General features: G+C 40.7%; 1 protein-coding gene across 2 annotated transcripts; it reads left to right on the top strand.

The window, feature by feature from the left end:
• On the top strand, positions 1 to 23973 carry c11h21orf91 (chromosome 11 C21orf91 homolog). Of its 2 annotated transcripts, none has more exons than XM_033651643.2 (5): positions 1 to 133; positions 2717 to 2850; positions 16604 to 17110; positions 19531 to 19593; positions 21407 to 23973. In XM_033651643.2, the coding sequence occupies exons 2-5, from the start codon at positions 2724 to 2726 to the stop codon at positions 21592 to 21594; spliced, it is 885 nt and encodes a 294-aa protein (XP_033507534.1). In that variant the 5' UTR covers positions 1 to 133; positions 2717 to 2723; the 3' UTR covers positions 21595 to 23973. The 2 variants fall into 2 exon arrangements, with proteins under 2 accessions (XP_033507534.1, XP_033507540.1); XM_033651649.2 differs by having other exon boundaries at positions 14 to 133; positions 2720 to 2850.
• Positions 23974 to 27291: the final 3318 nt, after the last annotated feature.

The raw sequence follows: 27291 nt of genomic DNA, 5'->3' as shown, positions 1-27291 counted from the left end.
AGAGAGGTTCCTGTAGCTGCTGTGGATTTGCCGTGACGCGCTGATGTTTGTGTCCTCGCGGAGTCAAAGGAGAACCGAAAGAGGGGTCCACACGTAAAGGAATAGCTGTCCGCAGACACTCTTCAACACAAAGGTGAGTTTCACAAAAGTGGTGTACCGAAAATACCGGCGGCACCTTCGTTTTTGTCGGATACCTCGCTGTTTAACAACGTCAAATAACGGTCACGAATCAGGCAGAGCAGAGTACTCGGAGGATGCCAGTGTGCTGCTGCTGCTGCTGCTGCTGCTAGCTTAACTTCTTGTTAGCAGGTATTTGTTTAACGGTACGTGTGTAAACAGTCGGGTTAGTGACGTATGTTTGTAGCCGAATTATAATCATAATTATTTAAAGTACTGACAATGAGGAAAAATACGTCATGGCGGTGGTTAACTGTGTTTGTCAATTCAACAAAGTGAAAAGTTCAAATTAACGTCGAGCCCCGTTTTTGCTACCACTGGCTGCTCCTTTGAAACACCGTTAAATGTCCACTAATGTAACACTAGCTAAGTCCTGGTACTATGTTTTAACTTGAATTTCCTGTATTTGGTGCACCGAAAGTTCCTTGACATAATGTAACCCCAGTACAGTTAAACAGCTGTCCAATGTTTCCATTTTCGGGTTATCAAAAACAACAGACAGCCACAGCTCCCAATATGACTCAACTGTTAGACACCAGCGCTCATGACCTGTAGCATCCTTCACATTATCATCTGTGGCATGTCACAAGACAGTGTGAAACCTAGCTGCACATAGAAATGTCTTTCTCTAAACAAATCTGTCTGTTTTGCTTTTGATTTTGTGGCAGAGATTTGTCCTCATAGCTGTCATGGTGGTAATATTCCCCCAAAGGATATCAGCAGCCTTGAATACTTTCTTTATCATGTGATTGATAAAGTAGGACAAGTTGAATTTTTAGGAGAAACATGAGACTTACTCAGGTTCCCAGTTCCTCAAATATAATTAAAACAGTTCAGATATCTATGATAAATTGTAGCTTTGCATAATCTGGTTAGTGGTTGCACAATTTTATTTCTTTTTAACCTTTATTTAACCAGAAAAACCTCTAGAGATTAAAATCTCTCAGGCAGCAGTATAAGACGGAGAACACAGAACAAAAATGCAGAATAAAAACAGCTCTAAAACAACTAATATTAAACACACAAAAAAGTACACATGATTACAACGACTAGCTAAGATCCACCGTGACATTGGCATAAAGAAGATTGTGTACAAAAATCCTGCAACCGTGTCAAACGACTGAGAGGAACCAAAGATTACAGCTTTAAATCTGTCTGCAGAAGATTCCACTATATAAGGAGCTGCAGACTTAAATGCTTGCCTGCCAAACTGTACGTACCCTTGATACAGACAATAAGAATGATACATCTATATAGATCTATATATAGAACTACATGATCTCTTGCGATGCTATATTTCCACACTAACGTTACTAAATGTTTTGTGGGGAAAGACGTTTACTTTTCTTTTGTAGTTCCTTCTGCTTTCTGGCAGTTCAGGCTTTTTTCTAGTTTATGGATGTTTTACAGCTGACCAATTGTGTTCCCAATCAATGATGTAGTTTTAAATAATATGACAGTTTTGGGCATCGGGTAGTTTATGTACTATAAACCCAGAATCTAGATGCACACAGCAGTAATTTTGCTTTTTGCTCCACTGAACTGAAGTTCATCCCTCCTTTTGTCACCTTACATAAACAAAAAGCATTATACTTACCAATTATAAATGTGAGTCCAGTCTTGAAATGTGTTTTCCCATAGCGATAACTGTCATTTTAAAATATGACTAGGGCTTAGGTATTGTCATTTGATGTCTTTTAAAGTAGCATCCAAAATTACTCAGTGCCAAGCAGTAGCGAAACTTCTCCAGTCAAACGATACCTTCATTTGATCCTTTTTGTGCCCAGATCAGGGAAAAAATAACCATTTGTACAGATTTGCTCGTAGTCAATCAGTACAAGTGTTCTTCAATGTAATGTGATGTGTATTTGGCCCACTACCGCAGCAGCTACAACCTGTACAGTCTGTTGTGTGGTGAAATCAAGCATGGTGTTTTAGACAGAGTTGGCAGTTCAGCATGCCGGGATAGCACCGAAACATTCAAAACTATGCTGACATTTTGTGTTTCCATTCATATGACGGTTGTCAAATGAAGTAGAACTTTTGAAGTAGTACTTTTGGTATCGATTTCATTTTAAAGATACTGATGTTGGCATTAGCATTGTCATTTTTTTAAACGAGACCCAGTCCTAGATGTGCTTGCAAATGTTTGGATCATTGTTTTTGTGTGGGGATGACATCAGATTGTGTTTAACACCATGGGATCCAATAGCATGTTGGCACAGTGACAAAAGAGAGACTGTCCTGTTTAATCTGCTGTGTCATGAATTAGCTGTACCATTTTTAATCAGCTTGTGTGGTAATTTATTGACGATATGACCGATTAAAACCATGTGAATAAGGACACTGCCTCTTTTGCTGTATTCTGTACCAAAAACAGTGTGGACTAGAAAATATTCCCCCCACTGACTCTACCAAAAATGCATTTTTAATAAGTTTATTTGGAAATATGACCTAATTAGCAAAAAAGAACTTGGTGGTTGTGCAAGCGTCTGGTATTTAGCCATGTGCTCATTTTCACCGGTTGTTTTTTCCCCAGAAGCACAATGAACGAAGAGGAGCAGTTTGTGAACATCGATCTGAATGATGACAATATCTGCAGTGTCTGCAAACTAGAGACAGAAACGGGGACCATGTCTTTCTGCCATGTGTGCTTTGAACTCAGCATTGAAGGTAAGAAATGAGACTGGGGGCACACACTGCTTGTTTACTCTCAAGAATGAAGAGCAAACAAAGAGATGTCAAGGGAAAATAGACCTCTTCACATAGAGCTAATATGTTTGTGCAAGCTAATGTTTCAAAGCAACTTTCAAGCTACAGTGTTGAGTGTAGCTCCTTAAGGATTTTATTTTATTTTTAACCACAGAGTGACCTCTTCATTCTTTTTAACTTATGAACACACATACACTCAATGATATCTATCTGATGGGATTCAGATCAGCACTAGTCTTCACTACCAAGAGTCTCCAGCATTTGGATCACACAATAAATCACATTTGCAGAAACATCCAGATTCTTTTTGATCATCAGTTCCCATCATAGCAAATATGCATTTGCGCCAAGAGCTGTAACACAGCCTCAGAACCTTTCAGATTTGCGGATGTCTCATATGATTGGCCTCCACAAACACTTCTTTTATCCTCTCCAGGAACAATGTAAAAGACATATGTGCAGGGTAATGGGCCTGCAGGACCAAAGCCCTCTCTGAAGCAGGCCACTGTGATTCTCCCGTTTGATGTGCCACTCTAACTCAAGAGCATGTGTTTGAAGTTTTTTCATCTCTTAATTAATGAGTGGCCTATTTGAAGAAGAATGAGGAATCAGAAGGGATTAGGTATGCCTCTCATTCGGCTCTCGTCTCATAGATCCTCTGTTCTGCAAGAAGTGTCTGCACTTACATCTGCATAGATTGTGTATGGTTTGTAAAATGGCGCCATATAGCCGACTCCAGCATGGTATATTATTCCGTTGACAGGGGAAGGAAATGCATATGCACGAAAGATTTATAGGTCTATTCTGTCATGGTACAACTGACTACAACTACAACTACAACTGACTGTGGGGGTATTGATTAATCACTCTGCTCTTTCTCTGCTGTAAAAGAGTCTTCAGTCTCATACAGGCACTGTTAGGATAATACTTAACCTAAAGTTGTGTTAGTAAGTGCTTGCGAGCTCATTAATTCTCATTCAGCAGGAAAATAATCTAAATATAGTAGAAGGATGCAGCCTGGGTTTGCTGGCATGTACAGTTCAGTGTGTACAGTAATGTCAGAGGCCTAATTATAACTGATATTATAAGACTTTGCACTTATTAAAAACAAACAGCCTTAGTAGACAGTTGATCAGTGTAATATGTAGCATGTAGCACTACTTGGATCCACTTGTTAACACATTTTCTCTCAGCAGCTGAACGCTGTGCATACTAGGGCCGCGCTAAATACAATTTTTGGGGCTCCAGAGCTTTGGTAATAATCCACAGCCAATAATTAGATTTTACTATTTACGTATATCGCTAATACGGCTGATCTCATCCTCTGCTTAGAGGGTAAGGAGCTTCCAAAACATCATTGTTTCCCTGGTTTGGGGACATTTTCAGCCGCTTTTCTTCTTTGAGTTAGCTGCTAACTGCTATTAAATATTTATAAATCTCCCGCGGTGGGTCACACGCATAACATCATTATAACGTCACACTCTTCCGCCCATGATCCTGTCCTGCCGGCTGTCCCTTTTGTACAGAGGTTGTTTATGGTGCTGTTATACCGCCGATGTTGGCTTAAGGGCGAGACAACTCTGCCCCCCCCCCCCCCCCCCCACTCTGTGATTGCACCTTTTATACTGAAAGGTGAAACGGCAGAATAGCGTTAAATTCCTGCAATGAAGAGACCCTGTAAAAGGGGCGACAGTGACAGGGCAAACTGTTTAGGGGTTTAACTGCATCTGCGTAACAGCAGCAACAGAAAGCTCCCTGATCCCGGGGATAGGAGGGGCAGTCTGGGATCAGACCCCCTGTTGCTGGGCACCTCCCAGTCAGCTACCACCCACCAGAAATAGAGTCTAATATTGTGGGAAAAACTGAATGCTGATGATAATAGGCTCCAAATTTGAGGCCTGACAAAATCCTAACATTGAAAGCTGAATACCTACCCAATGAACAGGTAGTACAAATAGCTGGGTGTTTGGGTCCAGCCTTAGTACTGCTGCATTTTTGAAAACTAAACACAGTTTTTTCAGGGTCAATTTTATGTTTATCCTTTTAATTCACAAGAATCCCATTCAGACACATGAATGTCTTCAAAGGAAAAACTTTGATCTGATGACATTTGACAGAGGCTAGGGTTTCTTTGTCTGGCTCAGTTGGAGTGTCCTTGCTCGCTCCATTTAGTGTTTCAGCCAAGATGCTATGTTCAGGTAGGAAAGAGTCAGCTGGTGGAGCATTTACGTAAGTGTGTTCCCTAAGCCTCGGCACTGGTTGTGTTAGTTAAGACTTCATTAACTGCCTCACTACCATTATGTGCTTCTGGGGTACCAGATTTTGACGTAGCCTGTGTGTGGCAATGGCTGTTACGTAACAATTGGGTCTGAGGGAGAAGAGGGGGGCTTGCAGACGAGCACGTGTTTCTGATGCAGCTGAGCGTTTCATTGGTGGGAGGGGGAGCTTGCCAGGCTGCATGTGGCGACGTTAGGCATGGCTGATTGGAAGGCCCAGCCATGTGCCCGCTGACTGCTCATGTAGACTTGATAGCCACTGTGCGCATTCATCCCATGCCATCCTTTGTTAAAGGAGACGAGAACACAAGTCCACACATGCGAACAGAGTGTGTAAAAAAAAAAAAAAATGGAGGGGAGAGAAATGGTCCTCATCTCCCGTTACACACACAAACACACCCTCCCAGTGCCTTTCTGTTCTAAGCCATATCATGCTATCTCAAGGGTGGATTGCTGCTACTAAATATTCATTGCCTTCTTGCTATGCACTGGTTATGAATATTTAGTAGAAGCAATAAAAGCAGAATTGGGTGTTGTTTAAATAGAATATAACAACAGTGTATTGGGATGTATGAATCACAGTTGTGTAATGTGTAAAGTTCTGTATTTATTACCCTCCAAATGAACTGAGTTTGAACAAAATTATCAAGTAAATTTATTACAGTTGTTCAGGAATATGTCATATCCCTAGAGAATTTCTACAATATGCTGTTTTAAATCGCTTGTATGGGATAAGCTCTGAAAACGCTGGGTCCTACTTTTCCCATACTGCAGTTCAAAAGTGTCTTTCAGTAGAACTTAACATGTAGTCCTGTGGCTTCACTCACTTTTCTCCAAGCCATCTCCGAACTTTTGTGACATAATGTGTCTCGCAAGGACATGTATTTGCGTTGCCTGGCATGAATTACCGTCTGTTTGTGTCTTTGCCTTGACATTTATGTAATCGCACCACATTAAAAAATCATTTGACGTTTTGTCTCATCTTAACACCTCATCCTAATTTGATGCGATGCAAATGAGCAAAATCAGATTGCTTCAGTTTTTCCCCAGTGAAGATGTCTCAACCTGCTCTATGCTTCGTTGAACAGGCTAAGTCATGTGTCACTTGCTTGAAAAACCTCTCGCCCTGGCTCTGTTTTTGTGAAGTTTTGTGCACCAACCAATTTTTACAGCAACAGCAAGCCATACCTGAGGCTCGATCAGGCTCCCTGAATGTTGTTGTTCCTCATGGTATTTCTGGACAATATTTCGCGCTCTATTGGCCAGAGTTAGCTCACTCACTGTATGTTAGAAAGAGGTTTTAAGCATTATTTTTTTCAAACTTTGTCTCCTCCAGATGCACAAAAACACTATATGTTAGAACTGTTATCTGCGGAGTGTCCCTTCGTAAGTCAAAAATTTTATTTTTGAAATCATTTGGAAAAATTGTTGGTGCTGTGATGCTCACCAACAACTGGCCACTGCAAAGGTGTAGCCTTGTCACAGCAGAGAGCAGGCCCATTGTGACTTAACTGCTTATATTTAAGTATTCGAGCAAGACCAACAAGTAATAAACCTATTTGTCATCCTCCGATTCCAAAATATTTCACTCAGTATGTGTGAGATTGGAGCAAGTTGCTTGTGTTGACAGGATGCAGAGTTGTTTATCATCGAAGCTTCAGTCCACAGTGCCACCAGGTGCAGACGTATATGTGAAGGCTGTTGGTGGTAAAAGTGTTGAGTGCAGTTTCGGCGCAGGATGAATGTTCAGGAAGAGTAGCTTTTGTTGTTGCTCCAAGTGGTTGTTTCCCGAGGAAACTGCTTTGGCCTGTGTGTGCTGGTTCCATCAGAAAGTACTGAATAGAAATTGTGTCTATTTATATATTGCTCAACCTCAGCCTAACTGGGCATTTCTTACTTCCAGACCTTTCTTTGCTTTTTGCTTACTGCACTTTCTTAGTGGTGCACTACACATGGTTACACAGCCTTGAGCATCAACACTGAACAGCAGAAAACTAGAGAGCTACTGCAGTTGCCAGTTCAGCCAGTCTACAGTTATTGATAATCTTCTTTGGAAGTGATGTCGCTGTTTCACGCTGAAGGAATCGGTCTATTTTAGAGAAATTTTCATAACCATGTCTTCTTTATGCCCGCTCAGAGTAACCTGACACCACACCCCAACCCCCATAATGCCTGTGATACCAAAGATTATAAGATAGTGGCTCTGTAAGGTTGCCAAGAATGCCAGACCTCCCAGCCAGCCGAGGAGGCACAGTAGTAGTTTAGAAACTGTATAACTGAAAAAGACCTCTAATCAGAATGTGCACATTATATGACATTTTTTATTTAAGGTCAGGTAAGTCCTTCAAATAAGAGAAGATAGTTTGCAATCAGACATTTTGTGCAAATGTCATATTAAAGGAATAATACATGGGCTATTTTTTTATTTATACTCATGTCAGTGAAAGCACCAATAAAGTTTGTATGTCAACAAAACATACAACAAGTTAGCTGGCACATTTTAGCTTAAGGTTTTAGCTCTCTCACTTATAAGTATTCAGACTGTCGAAACGAATCTGTCCACCCGCTATAAAATTCTGTATTTTCCTCTGGGACTTTTATGGATTTGGAGCCCGTTGCTAGCCTAGCTTGGGAGACTCAAGGCTAGCCACTGCTGTTGGGGTTTGGCAAAATTTAGGGGAAAAGGTGCCAGGCTGCAGATATATGACACACATTTAGTTGTGCTGGTTTTTAGTGCATAGGCGGCACATTTTTACAGTTGGAGAATGTAAAAATTTCTTAAGGCCTACAATAATGATGCCCAAGTGCCTATATTTCGGGCCGCGCCCTGAGATAAACCGAGGTCTACTTTTGGAACACAGCAGCGCGCACCACATGTCGTCATCACAACAACCAATCTCAACCGACAGATATCTTTTCCTTCTTCCATTTAATATCAATCTGTGGTAGGGCTGTCAGTCTTCCTCCAAAATGCCCTTAATTGCTTGCTTAAAAATTAACAATTCTGATTTATCCACCCTGACTGTAGGCTGCCAGATAGGTGAAGTGGTACTTCTTGTAGGGACCAGGTTTGTGGCTTCCATCGTGAACATTTGCCACCATCACCGATCAGTATCCAGTCACATCCATTGAGCTGCTGTTTTTGTTATTATTTTTTAGTTCTCTGGTGTATAAATATGAAGGGCTGCAGCAAACGAGTCAAAAAGTGACAAAGCAGTGTCCTGAGTTAGTTATTAATAACTTAGAGAAACATTGCGTGCAGTAGTCCAACTTCTCCTCCCCTCTCTCTGTCACTGTTTCTCTCAAGCACACACACTCATGTTGTGACGCACAGTCCTTGTGTCTCTGTCCTTATCGCAGTCCTCAGTCCTGACAATTTTGCTACGATAATGCAGAAAGCTGGCAGTGTGCAGGTTGGGTTTGGGTGGCTGATTGGTATCAGTAACAGTATCACATATTCATCAGACTTTACTAGTTGGATCAGATTGCTCAGTGTAGCACAATTAAAACCAGGCAGGGCTCTGTGAAGTGGCTTTATTGGATGTGACAAGCTGTGTTGTTAAACACCTAAGAGATGTGACACTAGTTAATAGACTGAATGAGAATTGTAACCTCAGACCTTTCTCTCTCTCACACTCACACTCACACACACACACACACACACACACACACACAGTCTTTTGGTCTTCTCTGGCTCCTTGTCAGACAAGATGTCTGCTTAGCTGCCAGGTTCAGCTGAAGCCCAGCACCTTCATTCCTTCAGCTGCTTACATAATACAGATGGAATTTTTGCTGAGCACTGTGGTAGCACAACCAGCTGGGTTTGGAGTTAGAAAAACAGAAAATTCCAACAAGGAGAGGCTGGAATGATGCAGTTGGTGCAGATAATGGTTACTGCTCTACAGGGGCTATTGTAGCTCCTATAAACAGCTCATTCATTGTGGGTGAACTCTTCACCCTGGGATGGAGAGAGAGAGAGAGCCCTAATTATGTTGCTGCCTGTGGTAGCTTTATGTTTGAACACAGTGGGGGTCCACAGATTTGCTGAACCTACTGCACACTACTGTACCTTTCTGAGCCCTCTAATTTAGCACCATAATGCTTTACGAATAATGGGCTAGTCTCCATGTGAATCTGTCATTGACTGGAATAGATAGCCCCCTTTCAAAGTTTATTGTCCTCATTAGCCCTGCAAGTATAAATAAACAGTCTCATGGGGTTGCTTCTTTATTGAGTTCTAAACTAACTTATTCACATAATGTGACTGTGATACCAATGTCTGCAGCTACTTCCAGAAAGACAATTATCCTCTGCCACCTTGAGGTAATGTACATTAAGGATGTTCATGTCAGACAGCAGCCACAGCAAAGGTAGCCATGCATCTCAGTTACACTATCAGTTTACTAGAGGTTTCATAGTATCTACCCTGCAGGACATGGTAGCCTCAATGAATAATCAACATCTTGTTTCTGGTTTAATGTGTGACTGACTGAAATCTGTTTTATTTAACTGGTGATGCAGTTTGCAGAAAAGTGTGACCTCTAATACTGGATATTTGTTGGCTTATTTTATAGCGGGCAGTTTGCATTTTAATAGACTTTTCGCATAATTCTAACAGCCTGCAGCTCTTATGCAAAGTGTCCTAAACTCCAAGCCATCATAACAGGTTTTCTAACTCTTTAATGTTCACTTGCAGCATCTTCCAAGTTTGAGATTTGACTTTAAAAAATACAGTTTACATTTAGGCCTGTCACAATGATTATGTTATTGACTTACCATATGATATATATATATGGACATGTCCTTGAGCCTAGGCTACATGCACGCATGTTCACATATCACCAACTTTGTAGCCAACCTGATGCCAGAATAAACAGCAGGGCTTTCCTGGCCATATTTTTAGACTTGGACACTGATTCTCTCCACCCTTGCCTAGTCGCGCAAGACCGAATAAAAATAACACAACACTTCAAAGATGACACAGAGTAGCTTACCGGTAGCCTGCAGCTGCACCTTTGGAGTGGACTAGGCACAGTCCTGGTAGTCGTTAGCTTGCCAACCCCTGGCAACGAGCCAAAACATCCAGTGTTTGTAGGTATACCCTCCAACAACTTCATCCCCTACTCCTTAAATCCACCGTCAAACAACCCGGCTCCCAGGCCGTCTATCCCTGGGAGCTAACCGGCACACAGGCTGGGTTATGGAGGTAACTAGGATGTTCTATGAGCTTTGTTAAGCTTGTCTGTGAGCTCAAGGCAACGCTTGGTTTGGTTTTTGTTGGCCAACTTTTGTAATAAGTCTCAAACTAAGTGTTTTGGGGCTACTTCTATAAAGGTAGCATCATTTTATATGCACTTCCTTCAACATATGAAAAGGTTTGGATCACTTTTTTGAAAGCTATATTGAATACATTTCAAACATTTCAGAGTCCAATGTCCGAATATTCTTAAAAATTAAAAGATAATTGCGCTTTGAACGGGTGTACTTGCATTATTATGCTGTTATATTGTCCTTTATATCAGTGGCATTTACTTGATGGCTATTACAATTAATTCTGGGCCAGTATGTCATCCAAGAAAAGTAGTTATCCTGACAGACCTATTTACATCATTGTGTTTGGAAAGAATAATTGCCATTAACTTTACTGTACACAGTTATAAACAGCATCTCAAGGTCAGTAGGGCTTTCCTGTTATTCAAACTCATAATGTGCCCTACAGATTTATTTTCAGGTTTAAAAGCCACATACATTTGTGAGTATTTAAACACTGTAGAAATCATTTTTGTTCCCCACAGTTATTCACGAATGGCTGTGATGTTTTACTTGCATTCCCAAAAAGATGATTGCCATAATGAAAGTATTAATTATGTTATTATGACAGGATTAGCCAGATTTATTATAATTAAATTTTTTAGATCAATCAGATGTCGTCTTGCTGTGCTGCTAAATCTGTCATTATATAATCCTTGACTTTTGTTGTCATTTTTACTAATTTGTAAATATCCTTTCATTCTAATTTGGTTAATCCAATGATGCACTGGGAAATGAACAATATGTAGATAAATAGAGAGCTCTATAATTACAGGACTTGTTTCAAATATCAAATATACACATAAAAGATTTTGTGAGTGTGAAAAATAATTACAAAAACTTGGTCTCAAGAGTGTGTATTTACTGTGTCTCTTCCTCCAGCCAAATTGCCTTCACCCAAATTTGACTTTTCTTTACATTTTCTGTGCAAATTGTTCAACTCACATATGAGACAAGGCAAATAGCTGATGGATGAATGTCTCTAAGTTGTTATGTGTAAGCAGTGTCTAGTATTTGTTGGTTTCAGTAATCGTCAGGTGATTTCCAGGCTGAAGCAGTGTGGTATAGGTATTGTGCTTCAGTTTGATAAGTGTGGTTTCCTGTAACTGTTTAATGGCAGCTAGTCGTTAGGTGCTGTTGTTGAAGATCCGCGGTGGTTAACAGGTGGTTTGAGTTCAGTGTTTTCGTCATGTGAGCTCGATGTTGGTGTCCCAGTTGGAATGTGCAGCTGCTGACAGCACGTTCTTCTGAGCTGTGCCATGCAGCTGTGTTCGACACCTTGCCACCAATGACCTCTGTCCCACATGTCCCAATACTTTAACCGCAGAAGGGTGTCAAGGCTTGAGTGTCTTTGCTACACATACTGTTCAGAGCAAAACCAGAAGTTTGCAGAGTGTTGCTCCAGGCAGGACAAATTGTGTCACTCTGTTCATTGCACTTGAATGTAAAACATAACTGTGTCTGTATTATTCTCTGCAAGCAGGCATAAAGGCTACGAGCACAACTGCATGCATAGAAACTTAAGGCAGAGATCTTCTCTTTCCATGACGGCAACCACAAGAGCAACTTTCCAGAGCGGATGTCTGAGTTAAATGTGGTCAAAACTGCAGCCACTAAATAGAGAGCAGGACCAGAATAAACACAGGGATGTCATCAGCCTGAGGATTATTATGTGGTCATGCTGGAAGTCTTCCCTTAGTTACTTTACTATTGAGATCTGAATGTAACCGGCATATTTCTTCCTCTGAGATTTGGTGCTGCTCAACCAGTTTCTAAACTTGTCTGTACCAAAAGTCTTGGATTTTCCTTGTGACTAAAGGCGCAGACACACCAAACCAACATCAAAGAACTAGTGGCGTCACCTCAAGTTGCCTGTGCCTCTGGCAAAAAGTTGCACTTGAACACATTGCAAGGACTACAGCCAACGGCCAACCAGCACATACATTTTGCACTTGTGTGAGAGGAAATAACTCTTCATAGCAGCAGGCAGCAGTAGTCTGTATTTATCATTCAAGGGAAACCAGAAGATCGACAGGACATATTTGAGACGCTAGTTAGCCAGTTAGCACATTAACAACACAACCTGATGTTGAAAGAACAAATTATATTTACTGTGCGCTAGCAAACAATAAAAAAAACACTTGGGAACCTTTTCTACTAAAGAGCTGAATGGCTAAAAAATAATCTTACCTGATGTAACAAGTTTGTTTTGATCTCATGCCCTTTTGACTTAAGTCATTTGTTTACTTTCCTCACTTCTGTTGAACTGCCAATCAGAGTGAGTTCCTTCACCAATGGGCTCTGATGTCTCAGAGGCTGATTCAATATGCTGAATTGGCCAAAAAATGTTGACGAGGGCCAATGGTTTGGGACACACCATAAAATTGACCACTGACAAACTGCTGACCGTCACCTTGGTGTGACAGGGTCTGACATGATTTTTTTTAGTCAGAGTCACACTAAATTTTTTACTTTTGCAAATAGGGGTAAGAGAGAAAAGAACGATACAGTTAAATGTCATTATATTTTGTTTTCTGATACTCTATCAATTGTTTACATGCAAATAGTTGTGGAAGTGGTTAATTTTTTGTTGTGTCTAAACCCCCGACCGCTAGACATCACTGTTGTGATCATTCTTCAGCCATTTGACTCTTCAATCCAATGTAACAACATATTACCAGCGTAAAGATAAATGAATTTAACAGGCATAGTTAGGGTGCACCGCTAACTCCCAAAATTTGATTTTGTAAAAATCACAATATATCACCCTGCTCACAGTATCACAATTTATCACAGTATTGAATCCTAACCCTTGTATCATGAAAGGTATTGCACTCAAGTACTGTCTTGTCAAAAAAAAAAAAAAAAAGCTTAAACCAAAGAAATTTTTTTAAAGAGTATTTTTTCCTGGTTTAAATAGCCTGACCACTTGATGTCTGACTTGATTCAGGCTTTGACTCTACCGATTCTACTTGTGTATAATTACTTATATTTGCTCTCTTGAACAACTGAAAACTATGAATAACACCAGGTGTTTGACATCAGACCAAAGACTGTATCTTTGCTTTGTCTCCGTTGGTTGTCTCACTGAATGACAGACTAACCTTGACTCATTCCCTACAAACGAGCAGGAAAAAACAAGCCCGTTGGTCGTCAGCGTTGTTGTGCTTAATGTCTCTTGCCGTCACAGCTGAACAATGTCGATTCATCTCCAGTGAATAGTCTGTGTGTGTGCGCCTGTGCTTATGTGTGCAGCCATGAAAGACAGTAGTGCTAAGCTGCTTAGGTGGAGTGAGGTCTTTGGCTGGTGGTGCACTGGCCTGGTTGTGGGCCAATGATTTTCCTGCTCGGCAAGTGGTAGTCAGTGTGTTTTTGTGGTAGTCCAAAGACTGAGACTGATCGGATTATAACATGGTGGTTTGATAGCCAGAAAGCTCCTGCAGCTATTAGTAAAGCATCTGGAGCTTCATTGGCCATTCAGTAGGCAATACTCTCACATATGACTCACATACTTAATATAGACTGCAGTTTCCTCACAAGACTTTACTATTGTAAAGATCTGTCGTTCTAGGCACTCAGGTCAGGACACGGATAAGCAGAAGCTAAGAATAGCCCTCTGTGCACACAGGTTGTGTAATGGTTTAAAACCTTCCTGTATACTAAGGTATATAAGATCCAGTAATGCTGACAGTCCCACATTATGTATGGACTATTGGCTTCGATCCTGCAGGCATACAGCAAGCTTTCAAAAGACACACAAGGAAATGACACTGGAAGTAATTATCACAATACGGTTGTCCTTAGAGCAAATTTGTGCCTAGAATAGATTATTTGTTCTTTTTTTGTCAACATACTGTGTTTTAAAAGATTGTGATGCACTTAAAAGAGTATAGGCATAGTCACACATGCACAAAATTAACTTTGGCGAATATTCTCCCATTCACTTCCATTCAGAGCAAAGGTTTGCTTTGGTGAACTCTGACTGGTGAAGTGGCAGCTTTAACCAATATCAAAGAAGTATGTGTGAGGAAACTTTAATCGTTGCTGTGTCTAAACATTTTCATCTGCTTATCCGGGACCGGGTCGCGGGGGCAGCAGGCCAAGCAAAGCACCCCAAACGTTCCTCTCCCCAGTAACACTTACCAGTGGGATGTACCCTGAACACCTCTAACGGAAGGTGCCCATGAGCCATCCTGATCAGATGCCCGAACCACCTCAGTGGACCCCTTTCGACGTGAAGGAGCAGCGGCTCTACTCCGAGCTCCCTCCAGATGTCCGAGCTCCTTACTCTATCCCTAAGGCTGAGCCCAGCCATCTTTTGGAGGAAACTCATTTTGACCACTTGTATCCATGACCTCATCCTATCCTCTTTCGGTCACTACCCAGAGCTCATGACCATGAAGGTGAAGGTTGGGACGTAGATGAACCAGTAAATCGGAAGCTTCGCCTTCTGGCCCAGCTCCCACATAACTGCTGATGCTTCATCGTGCTTACACAGCTGACAATATGTAATATTCACCATGAAAAATACAAATTGCTCCACATGAGAGATGCTGCCTGGCTGGCAGTGTGTCAGGAGAGAGGCATGGAACATAAAGGTTGAAAAATGTACCAGTAACATAAAATTTCACTGTATTTATTAGTAAGCTAGCTAGAATTAGCTAGCAAGCTTCCGTTCTGTTTGCATCACACCCGGCACTGTCAAGCGATGATCACTCGCCTGCATTCGCTCATGTGTGACAGTTCCCCAACACTTCAGTCAGCATATGATGTCTGGTCTTCACATAACTTTAGTGAGCCTGCTGAAGTGATGCTTGTAGGAAGTACAGCTTGCAGTGTTTCTTGAAAGATCTGTTTCAAGTGGTTTGCAGCCTGTTTTGTTTTCTCACTAAGCAGTAGTTAGACAAGTAAATGCAGAATGGAAGTAAAGTTGTTCATTTGGCACACACGTTTATGAGGCTCCTCTGTTTTGACTTTATTCATATTTTTGCCTGAATTGAAATTAATTGAGCAGCTGTCTGTTTTCAGTAAATTGCTTGTAAAACTACAGCCATATCATCATGGAATCTTTGAGACTTTTTTAGTACTTCCTGTACTGTTTAGGACCTGTCAGCTACAGGTTGTCAGTTACTGACCCTATAGGATTTGGCCTTCACAGCCCTGTGTTAAAGGAAACCCAAACATATGTGTGTGTGTATGTGATGTGGTTGTAATACCCTGTGGTTTCCTGTGCTCATCTGTCTGCTGAGAGAGACGTGCGCGGTAAACCTACCCAAGTGAGCTTTTAAATCAACATGGACATCAGTGACTAATCTCCTCACCTCAGGCTCCAACACGTACGTCTGTCTGCTGAGAAATGTAGGCTGTGAGAAGAAGGCCATCACACAAACGCCCGTGGAGCACACTGTCACTTTAGCCTCATCTGCTATCTCTTCCACACACAGTTTTTGCTCTCATTCTCGTTCACCTTCAGCTACACTTTGTTTACCAAGCTGTGGCCCATTTTACACCGGTTATTTTAATTTTGGTCCACATGATACATGTTGATTTCCTCTGTGCGTGCTAAAATCGTTCCAGTGTGACCTGTTTGGACTGGATCCATGAAGCATCGATTTATATCCCTGTGGAGGTACTTTAAAGGAATGTAGTCTTAAATATAGAACATCAGCCCATTAACTGAAGTTTTTTTTTGTCATGTGGACAGAGACAGCTCTGTGCAACTTCCTCCCTTCTGTTGCCCAGTAAAAAAATTCCAAATATGCTTTATGTGTTTGCATTGAGACTGTGTTAATTTATTATCCCTGCTATCTCAACGCTCCCCTGGCTAATCCACTGCACACTAAGCAGCTTTCACAGAGAGATCACGATGGGTCAATCTGCCAGTTTTAGCCTGCTTTCATACTGGTTTACTTTTATTTGCTGTGGCAGGTTCAATAGGTCAGTACTGTATTTCTCACTAACTGTTGAAACCACTGCTTTTTGTTATGTATTTTTATGGTGTTAAGGAACCCTGCATGTTGGATTTCACTGTGTTTGCTCTCATAACTTTGACTGTTTTGTTTATGTGGCTGCAGCCTTCACTTGTGTTGCACCTGCTGACTCATTGCTTTCTGTCTATGTGAATATAGGTGTCTCCTCTGCTACCTTGTTGCACTCAAAGTCCCTGCGCGGCCACAGAGACTGCTTTGAGAAATGCCACCTCATTGCCAACCAGAAGCTGTCACGTTCCAAGGTCTCCCGAAGTGCCTACGAGGGCATGAAGCTGGCCCTCAGCCAGAAACTGAACCGCATCATCCAGTATGCCCAGAACAAAGACTCTGTCTCCTCGAACGGGCCTAGCAGACGAGGGGCCAAGCTGCTGTGTTACAGCCAGCAGAGTGACTGCAAGCTGCTGCCCCAGTCGGACGCCCAGGTGCCCCGCTACACGCCCTGCTGGGACGCGGGCAAAGCAACAGGGCTGCGTGATTACACCATGGGGATGTTGGAGTGCCACACGGCAGAGGAGCTGAGTCTGCTGCAGGAGTCACAATCAGATGTTTGGTCCAGTGACGGCAGGAAAGGTCTGCACGGCCGGAGCCAATTGTCAGGAGGCGGACAGACGCAGCACAGGCACCAGGGCCACAGCAGAGAAGAATGTGAGCACATTTAAGTTTTAACTTAGGCAACTTTAGTTTAATCAGTGTGTAGCTAAAGTTGTGATTGGCGGACAGTTTTTTCTCACAGTATTAGTTCCTTGTTGAAACATAAATGTATTGAACCGTTTGAGTTTTGACACTTTGCAAAATATGGAGTCCGTTTCACCATCACACTCTGTTAAAGCACATACACATTTATCAGTTAGTGCTACCCGACCCACACATCTTGTCTTTGATGCATTACCAGTTATCATGTGTACATTTACATTAATAAGGATAAAATATTCATTTCAATGCATTGATTCAGCATCCCACTCATAGTACGTAGGCTTTGTAAGCTCAACACAATGTTACAGAAATGTCAGGGACCAACTTTCTGATGTTCTTTAAGGGGCAAGTCGTAGACGTCCCAGTCACCACAGCCTTGTGCTGCATTTATGTGTGTGGGAACAATCTGAAAAATGAACTCCTGATCATATTTCATGGCTCGCCTGATCCATTTTCTTAACTCTTCGTGATCAGGGTGTTGTTTAAACACTCTGAGCAAAAATACAACGCATCTTCTTTGTAGTATCCATGTTGCCTCCATATTACAACTTAAAGCTTGCGAACACACCGAAGTCGAAAGAACGACAGTCCGAAGAGCATCTGAATGCACCATTAGCCTTGGCTGGCGGAGGTCTCGGTCCTCGCTCATTCATGCAGGTTCATTCTGTCTCGTTTAGTAAGTTTAACTACCAGGTGCGATTCAATTACTTCTCTAGCAGGCAGCGTGAGCAGCACCCTGGCTGACCTGATACATGTGGGACACTAAATTGACGTGCTTGTTCATTTTCGCCTATCGCTTAATTGAAAGCAGTAGGTTATATGTTTTTGTCTTTGTTTGAATGCAGAATATTGTAGACAATATGTCAACAGAAGTGGATAACTGCACTCTCTGCCTCTTCTGTCTCCACTCCAACATTCAGCATGATCTCTGCAATTTTTAAAACCTCAGAGCTCGTCTTAGTTGAAAGGCAGCAGACATAACAGTAACAGAGGAACAGAAAATACATTCTTTCTCGGTCCGTCCTTCATCTTCCTCTCTGCTATGATGACTCCAGAGAGAAGTTAATTTTCCTATAACCTCGAGATACAGTGTGTCCTTGGCTTTCTCGTGTCTTGTCAGTGCTAAAGCTGCTTATGACTACAGACTGCAGGAATGTGAGAGAGCCTTGTAAAGGTCTCTAATTAAAATTCTGTGCTTTTAAATGAAAGATGACGGCCGCTTCACAGGTACACGGTTTGCATTTATTTGTGTGCATAACTACATTAGCTCATCAACACTTACGTATTTGAATATCTTGAACCTGCAGTTTGACAGGAAACTAATACAGTTTTGCAAATTTGGTGGCTACATGAATATGTAAACACTGCAGTCTTTCTACTGGTTTGATAATAGCTGGTCAGTAGTATGAGTTGCAGTAATGGCCCTTTGTTCTGCCCTGGAACAGCTCAGAGTTGTCCTGCAGCACCTTGAAGAAGTAACACATTCCTTCTGGTATAGCTCAGAATAGAAAAATGAACATGATAAAGGAACTCCTCTTCAAAAACTACATAGAAATGTGTTCCCAGCATGTATACTTTGCCACATCACCCAGTTTGAGACAAGTTACACAAGTTATTTTCCGTGGGAGACCATCTGTTGCCAGTCTAGCCAATGTGTGTGTGCGCGTTTCCATCGGCTCTGTGTGTGGAGAGTCTCACACACAGCTCTTTTCCACTCTCTGCTATCTTTATGCAACAGGTCTATTTCTGCTTGCATCTCTGAAGCATGAAATTCACTTCTGAATGTATATAAATGACTGTATTTATTTGCTATTGACTTTAAAATAAATTTTTAATGATGCTATTTATTCATTTCTGACTGTCTACACACACACACACACCGCAAAACTATTTTTTAGTTTGTAGTTGGAGACAGAAAGAAAGGAGGAGAAAAGCAGTGAGTGAGTCCCCTTCTGCTCTCTGTGACCACCTTCACCATGTTTTAATGCAGCCAAATTCACAATATAGTCGTTCTTACTACATTTTTTTCTTCTTCCTTTGTGAGATAAAAGAACAAGTATGAAACCTGACAACGGCTTTACGAATGCTATTTTGACCAGCAGAGCTGTGAGATTGGCTGTTTTGACATTTAAAATGAGTGATGGTGAAAAGGTTAGAAGCAACAAAAGGTTGTTATATTCAAGTACAGCCTGATAAATGAGCTGCAGCATTTATGCTTGCAGAACAGCAAAAAAACATTCAAAGCTATATTAAAAATGGGTCTGAAGAACAAACGCTTCTGAAACATTTCTCAGCCAGATGCTGTGTATATTTGCCGTGACATTCTGTTCCTCTCACACTCTGTAATTAAGACTGTTTGTGTTTTCTTTTAGTGACTGAAATGAGTTTGGACGAACTTCATCAGCTGAATGCCCAGCTACTGATGCAGATTCAAAGTAAGTGGGTTTCTTTATTGGCGTTCTGTGTTTACTCTGCATTAATGTGGTGTTGGAATAATCGGGAAAATTCCTCACTGGGAGAATTCCCATGAACACCACCTCAAGTTGGAGACGTGGTGGACGAAAGTAAGGATACTTTCACACCTGCCCTGTTTGGTTCGGTTCTATCGGACTCAAGTTCATTTGCCCCCTAAGTCCAGTTCGTTTGCACCAAAACAACCAGGTGGTCTCTGTTTGTTTACAAACGAACTCTGTTGCGGTTCGTTTGTGGTGAGAACGTATTCCAACCTCAATTCCAACCAGCTGCAGTCACATGACACATTGTTTGGATTAAACATGAGCATGTTACAGTCCTGGAGGATTATTAATGTGCACCTCCTCCTGTACTGCCTTAATATGCACATTCAGCACATCCAATGCATCAAAACATTGTTTTCTAGTTGGAGCCGCGCATCGTTTTCAAACTGTATGGTTTGACTAAAATGAACAATGACAGCAATATAGTCCACGATGAGCAGCGCTAAAATCAACCTGCGTAGTTGTCCCTCCATTGTGACATTAGAAAGTGTCACATTTATCTTGCAAGTGTACTCTTCTTCAACGTTTTTTTTACTTCCTGGATTTTTCCCTCATGGAAATTCTGACCAATCAAGAGCAGCTTTCTCGCACAAGGCATTTAATCTAGTCCGCTTGTAAATGCTGCCGTGAGAACACGAACCAACTCTAGGCAATTTTCTGTGTTACCATATTAGATTCTCTGTGCCCTCAGGAAGAAGCTGTACTAGTGAGAAAGCGTTTTCATGTACAGCATACCCAGACTCAATAACACAGGGGCTGATATACACTGGAAGGCTTCTCTAGTCAACACATCATCTTCTCCCATGTGACCAGCTGTGTTGAATTGAGCACTGTGTGCTCAGTCATGTGTAGCCTGCCTGTCTGTTTACTCCATTCCTTATCAGTCAGACCTATTGTGTGTTACTCAAAGTAACGGCTCAGCTGCACACATCTCATCTTGAGCAGTTTTATGTCATGGTCAAGCACCCACTGGACAGCAGAGAGGCTGATGTGGCAGGGTTATAACAGCCATGAGAGTTTTGGCATTTTTACTGACACTCAATTATTATTAAATGTTCTTGGTATTTTCATCACTCTTCTGTAGCTAATGATCAATTGAGCAAATTGTATCTCTGGTCAGTGTCAAGAGGGAAGTGACATGGGCTAATGTAAGAGTCCTCCGATGAAGTGAAGTCTAGTGGGTGCCTGGCCGACACAGTCAACAGTCCCTTCCACATATTTTTCTCACTTTACTCAAAACAGATGGAGAGGTTATTGCTCCTCCACACATGCACAAATTTTATGATCCACAGCACTGTTATATTACAAATGTTTCCATAGCCATAAATGTGTGTGAAGGTCCAGTGTTTAGGATTTAGGGGGACATACTGGCAGAAATGGAACACAATATAATAAGTATGTTTTCTTTAGTGTATAAAAACTTGAAAATAAAAATAGTTGTGTTTTCGGTACCTTACAATGAGTCGTTAATATCTACATAGGGAGTTTGGGTCTCATTTTTTAAACATTGTGTGTGCACAAAATGAGTGTTCCTTGGCTACATAACACTGACATCCTTGACTGAAGTTAGATTTTGTTTTTCTTTGTTTAAGCAGATGCATGTTTTGCCATGTTGTCTTCGATCTTTGCTCCCTCAGTAATCAATTATAGATTTTCCTTATCTTATTTGTTTGTGTTGACCTTCTGTGTGAACGAAGCCACTGACTCTTCGCCCCTGTCTCTCTCTCCACAGAGGTCTTCGAGGAGCTGACGGTGGCCGTGCAGGAGAAGGACTCGTTGGCGTCAGAGCTGCACGTGCGCCACATTGCTATCGAGCAGCTCTTCAAGAACTGTGCCAAGCTACCCTGGCTGCACATTAGCAGGGCCGGGGTCAAGGCCAGCAGCAGCAACAGCAACAGCAGCGGCAGCCCCGTGGAGTGAAGGCGCAAGGCGGGGCTATCGGTCTCCGCTGCTGGGAATAAGCTGACAAACACTTCAAAGTGCTGTCTGCAGCGAGGCCCGAAAAAGCCTTTATGTACATTGAGTGACTTTTACGACACTATGGTGACGTTGAGTTGTCGGATCTGCTTCACAGCAGCATTAAGGGCTGGGTTGACAAGGCCTCCGTTCTCGTGGTTGCGGTGGTGACGCAAGGATTAGTGGTGGTTTGCAGTTTAAAACAAAGTGCTGATGTGGCATGTGATCTGAATTCCACCCATCTCATGTAGCCAGGATGCATGTTAATATAAGGTGGACTGGAGCGCAGAGATTTCCCGGTACATGACAACGACATGCTCCTGTTGGACATGATCCTTAAAGAACATCAAGTTAAGTTTTACCTTAACACAGACAGAAAACCATTTGTCTGCATAACAAGGAAAGGGTTGCTGTTTTCTTTTTAGTTTGCCGTCAAACATTTCAGTTTTCATTGTTTTTATTTTCTGTAGATACATTTTTTAAGCTTCTTTCCCTCCCTTCTTATTGTGTCGAATATGGGTTTTAGCACTGCTTATTTTTTTATTTTTTTATTCCTCCATACGTATATCTGATGTTTCTCTGCAGAAAGTGTTGAGTTACAGTGTTAAATAACGTGGCTCGGTGCACAATACTTGATGCAGATTATCTGGACGATCATATTCATACCATCAGGCACTGCCAGCAGTAGTGTTTGATTACTGCTCTCATGTAAACCACGCATGAGGTTTCAGCTTTTACTTGCAGCCGCACACCAGAAATATAATGTCTTTAAATGGATGTTTTTAACTTACCTTTAAACTGCCCTAATTTGACTTTCTAGTTTATTAAAACTAGATTCAACAGTAAAAAAAATAAAATAAAATAAAAGGGCAAGTGCAAGACAACGCCCCAAAGTACCCTAAAGCATCTCTGCAACCAAGACAAATCAAAGTGTGAAAGTTAACAAGGCCGTTCTAGCTGTGCAGGTTTTTGTTTGTGAGGGTGATGACTATTTTGGGAGTGCCCAAGAATGAATAGTTTGCAACAGCTGGTTGGCAAGCACCAAGTGGAAATATCCGTCGATACACCCTCAGCTTTAAGCGATAGGTGTTTTGTTTTGAACTGAACTTTTGGGTTCATAGTAATTATTATTGTAGCTGGGGAGATTTACTTAATATTCAGTACAGAGATGTTTGCTGTATAGCTGTTATGGCTGTACACTGAACGTGGGCTATCAGAAGAAGAAGAAGAGAGGTTTAAACATTAAAAAAGAAATCCAGCTGCCAAACCAAAGTCTGTATTTGTTCTGTTTCACGTGTAAACTGCACATATTTGACTCCATTAGCAGAGGATGATGCAATACCACACTGATGTAAAGAGTAGTAGTGATTTACTTTGAGGTTTTTACTCTAAAGTTGTTGATGTGGAAATTATTTGACACGCCGTATGTTTTTTAAATGATTTGTTTTATTTATCTTTTTAATTTTTCGTTCAGTGTTATCTTTTGTCGCCCTCTCTCCTGTATTGACGTGTGAAAGATAAGTTGACGCCGCAGCAATACAAACGGGATAGTGTAGTCTACTGTGCCTCTGGAGGTCCCTGATTTCGGAACAAAGCTGTATTATTAACAGTCGGTGTGTTCAGCCTGCAGTTTTGGTTTAATTTGTTATTCAAGGGAACCCTATGCAAGAAAGAAAATAAATCAGAAGCCTTATTAAATAGGAAATATCTAAAAGAATATTGGTTTTCCTCAGCGGAGGTCACAGAGCTGTTGAATATAATAAGCTGGGGAAAGACGAGGTTATATTCAGATTGATGTTTAGAGAAACTCAGCATTGTCACTATCGCTTTTGTTCTCTTTGTAAGAGATTAAATGTATTTGACCCCTTTTAGGGTTTAAACTTAAAAGTTTTAGCTCTGTTTTAAACTTTTATCTTGGTTTTATTTGGATAAATGTATTCAGTGTGCTTGAGCGTTTGAGCTTCTTCAGATTACCGGTCCTTAATGCAAGTCACTCAGTCTTTTTATGTTCTTATTTGTGTTTTAATTCTGAATGCTGTGTCTTTTTGTATACTGTGGAAACACGCCTCTGCTTGGCAGGAACATTTCAGGCTGCCTGGATATTTGGTTGTGTCGTTATATTTTACTGGAGATGTAAGCATACCTGTTACACCTTCGCCTCCTCCCCTTAAACTTGACTCTTTGTTTATTTGTTTTCTGATGTCGAACGAGGCTGCATTTGTGTTGTGTGATGATTCTATTTATTGTGTGTGTTCATGGACCTTACACATGCTGTGTGATTTGTGCTTAAGTGACAGTTTGTATTTTTTTGTAAAATATTTCAATAAAATTATTTTTACTACATACTGTGGTGTGCTGTAATTTTCCTGATTGTGGCTGAAGAAGGGTGCTGTCTTTGTTTTTTACATGATTATAAAGGCATGTAACAGCCACAAAATGGCTGTCGGTGCCAGACGGGCTGGTCTGAGTGTTTCAGAAACTGCTGATCTACTGGGATTTTCACACACAACCATCTCTAGGGTTTACAGAGGATGGTCTGACAAAAAGAAAATATCCAGTGTTGATGCCAGAGGTCAGAGGAGAATGGCCAGGCTGGTTCAAGATGATAGAAAGGCAACAGTAACTCAAATAACCACTGGTTACAACCAAGGTCTGCAGAAGACCATCTCTGAACCAACAACGCGCCCAACCTTGAAGCAGATGGGCTACAGCAGCAGGAGACCACACCAGGTGCCACTCCTGTCAGCTAACAACAGGAAACTGAGGCTAAAGCATGAATCCATCCTGCCTTGTATCAACAGTTCAGGCTGGTGCTGGTGGTGTAATGGTGTGGGGGAGATTTTCTTAGTACCAACTGAGCATGGTTTAAACACCACAGCCTACCTGAGTATTGTTGCTGACCGTGTCCATCCCTTTATGACCACAGTGTTCCCATCTTCTGATGGCTACTTCCAGCAGGATAACGCACCATGTCACAAACTCACATCATCTCAAACTGGTTTCTTGAACATGACAATGAGTTCACTGTACTCCAATGGCCTCCACAGTCACCAGATCTCAGTCCAATAGAGCACCTTTGGGATGTGGTGGAACGGGAGATTCTCATCATGGATGTGCAGCCGACAAATCTGCAGCAACTGTGTGATGGTATCAGGTCGATATGGACCAAAGACGAAGAATTAAAGCAGTTCTGAAGGCAAAAGGGGTCCAACCTGGTACTGGCAAGGTGTACCTAATAAAGTGGCTGGTGAGTGCATATATTCAGTAATGCATACTGAAGAATTTAACTAATGATTGATACTATTTGCAACAGAGGCAATGCACAACAGGACGGTAAACAGTAACTGTAAGACTGAACACATTGTTGCTCATGTTGCATTGTGTGGCAGATGGAGGTTGTGTGCCCCCTTGTGGACAAATATATAGAACTACAAATGAGCCTGGTGGTTGTAATTTCCGGGAAATCATATCAGAACCAGGAATACTTTATTGATCCCCGAGGAGAGATTATGATTCGTTGCAGCTGCTCCGATGTAAGAAGTAAGAATAAGAGTAGGAAATAAAAGTGTGTAAATATCAAACAATAAATAAAGTAGGCTACCGTGTTTAACACTAGTATTTAAGCTATAAAAACTAAAATGTGCCGAGGCTGTAAGTGTGAAAATTGAACTCCATTATATACATCAGTGGAGTAAAACAATAGAATTAGAGTAAACATAACAAACATGTACAGTTATATGCACACAGGTTGGATAATCTTGAGCATAATACTTTCACTATTAAAAATATCACTTCAAAAATAGGAAATTTTATGGAATAATGTAACCATATTGAATATAAGGCTGCAACAAGTCATTATAAGCTACTGTTTGAGTGCATATAAATGCTGCTCGGTACCTGTGTCACTGTGGTGAACAATTTCAGCAAGTTTTTTGTAAATGGTACATGATATATTTTCAGTTTGCTCCGGTTTCCCAGTATTATCACTGTCAGTTCTCCAATAAAGACTCACACAATTACTTGATAGCAGTTACTCTGGCAAATAATGAGCTTAACAAATTAAAAAAAAAACATTTTAAAACGTACTTGACTACTATTTAAAGTTTAAAGCTCAAAAATTGTAAATTGGCAAAACTATCAGATTATTTAGAAATTTTTTAAATTTTTTTTTTTTTTAAATTATTTTCAGAACACACGGCTCACAGTGTCACAGAACGGTGAGACTGCCCCTACCCCATAGATACAACATAAAAAAGGATATTTGATATAAAATAACATACAGGTGGCTGTGAAGACATGGTTAAAATAATAATAATAATAATAATAATAATAATAATAATAATAATAAAGAAAACTATAAATAAAATAAAACAAGATAGAATTAAATAAAATAAAAAAATAAAATAAAGTTAGTTAAATTAAATTAAATCAAACAATAAAAAAGTTAACTGGAGTACTGACAATGACGGTATCCCAGAAAGTGTAGTACATTGTGCTGTGACTGAAGATGATCCCAAAAGTTTTACAAAATAAGCATTTAGGAAATCTCACATGGCATTAGGCATAGTTTGTTTCCACCCAGAAGGGTATCAACCTTTTCACACACTTTGTTTAAGTGTAGATTGTAAATAATTTAGGAAAGGGCTCCAGATCTTAAGAAATGACTCCCTCTCATCCCTTAGGACAGCAGTTATTCTTTCATGAGGACACTAGTGGGTAAGACACTAAAAATCTCCCAGTACCAGACTGTTACTCTGGGTGGGGTATAGATTATTATGACATTTCAGATTTACTTGATTTGTTTAGCAGATCCTGAGGATTTTTCTTTAAAAACACATCTGTTCACTTTAGCCTTTAACTAGCTCTGACTTTCCGATACAGGTCTGAAACTCTTTCTTTTTACTTTCTATTTATGCTTCATACTGCTGCAACTCTTTTAAAATCTTACTTGATTTTTTATGATATGTAGTTTTGTATTTCTGTGATTTTATGAATCAGTTCTGTTTTATGTTCATTTCTATGTTTGTGTGAAGCACTCAGTGGTTGTAATGCCCATATTGTAAAGTGTTGCATTTCTTGTACGAAATGTGCTATATAAATAAAGTTTACCATCATTATTATTATTATTATTATTATACATTTTATTCATATGTTGTTCAATCGATTTTTTAAAACATTTTTAAAATATTTTTAAATATATTTTCTACAGCTTTTATGGCAGAAAATCTGGAACATGCAGACTCCATGTATTTAATAGAATTAAATATACTGAAAAATAAAATAAAACAAGTTAAGTTCTGGTAGTTAGAAAGGAAGCACCTGGCTTTAATGGTTCCCCACTCTAAGTTAAACTAGAAATATGTTTGTTACATCAGTGGAGTACACTAAATTTGGATCATCTTGGAAAAAAAATCACACTAAAAAATAATGCACTGTAATTATTTTCTACCTTGCTTTACATTTTTCATGATGAAATGACATCACTGGATGCTACTGTCCGCCAAACAATAAACACATGCTGACGCTATGAGTCATAACAGTAATGAGCTGGTATGAGTCACGCCATGACGAACATTATGCTCAACCAATCAACGCAGACTACTGGTCTGTTTGTAACCAATAAGAATGATTGGTGGGCGGGAGTTGTGCTGTAAGGGGCGG

The sequence above is a fragment of the Epinephelus lanceolatus genome, chromosome 11, assembly GCF_041903045.1.
Source record: "Epinephelus lanceolatus isolate andai-2023 chromosome 11, ASM4190304v1, whole genome shotgun sequence".
NCBI classification, from domain to species: Eukaryota; Metazoa; Chordata; class Actinopteri; order Perciformes; family Serranidae; genus Epinephelus; species Epinephelus lanceolatus.
The sequence above is the reverse complement of the archived record's forward strand: the minus strand, read 5'-3'. Positions and strand labels throughout refer to the sequence as shown.

What these genes read in the sequence shown, in the direction of transcription:
- c11h21orf91 (XM_033651643.2), top strand. Translation starts at nt 2,724, where the DNA reads ATGAACGAAGAGGAGCAGTTTGTGAACATCGATCTGAATGATGACAAT. An exon ending in CTTTGAACTCAGCATTGAAG is followed by an intron (nt 2,851 to 16,603) that starts GTAAGAAATGAG and finishes ATGTGAATATAG; the next exon opens with GTGTCTCCTCTGCTACCTTG. An exon ending in GCTACTGATGCAGATTCAAA is followed by an intron (nt 19,594 to 21,406) that starts GTAAGTGGGTTT and finishes CTCTCTCCACAG; the next exon opens with AGGTCTTCGAGGAGCTGACG.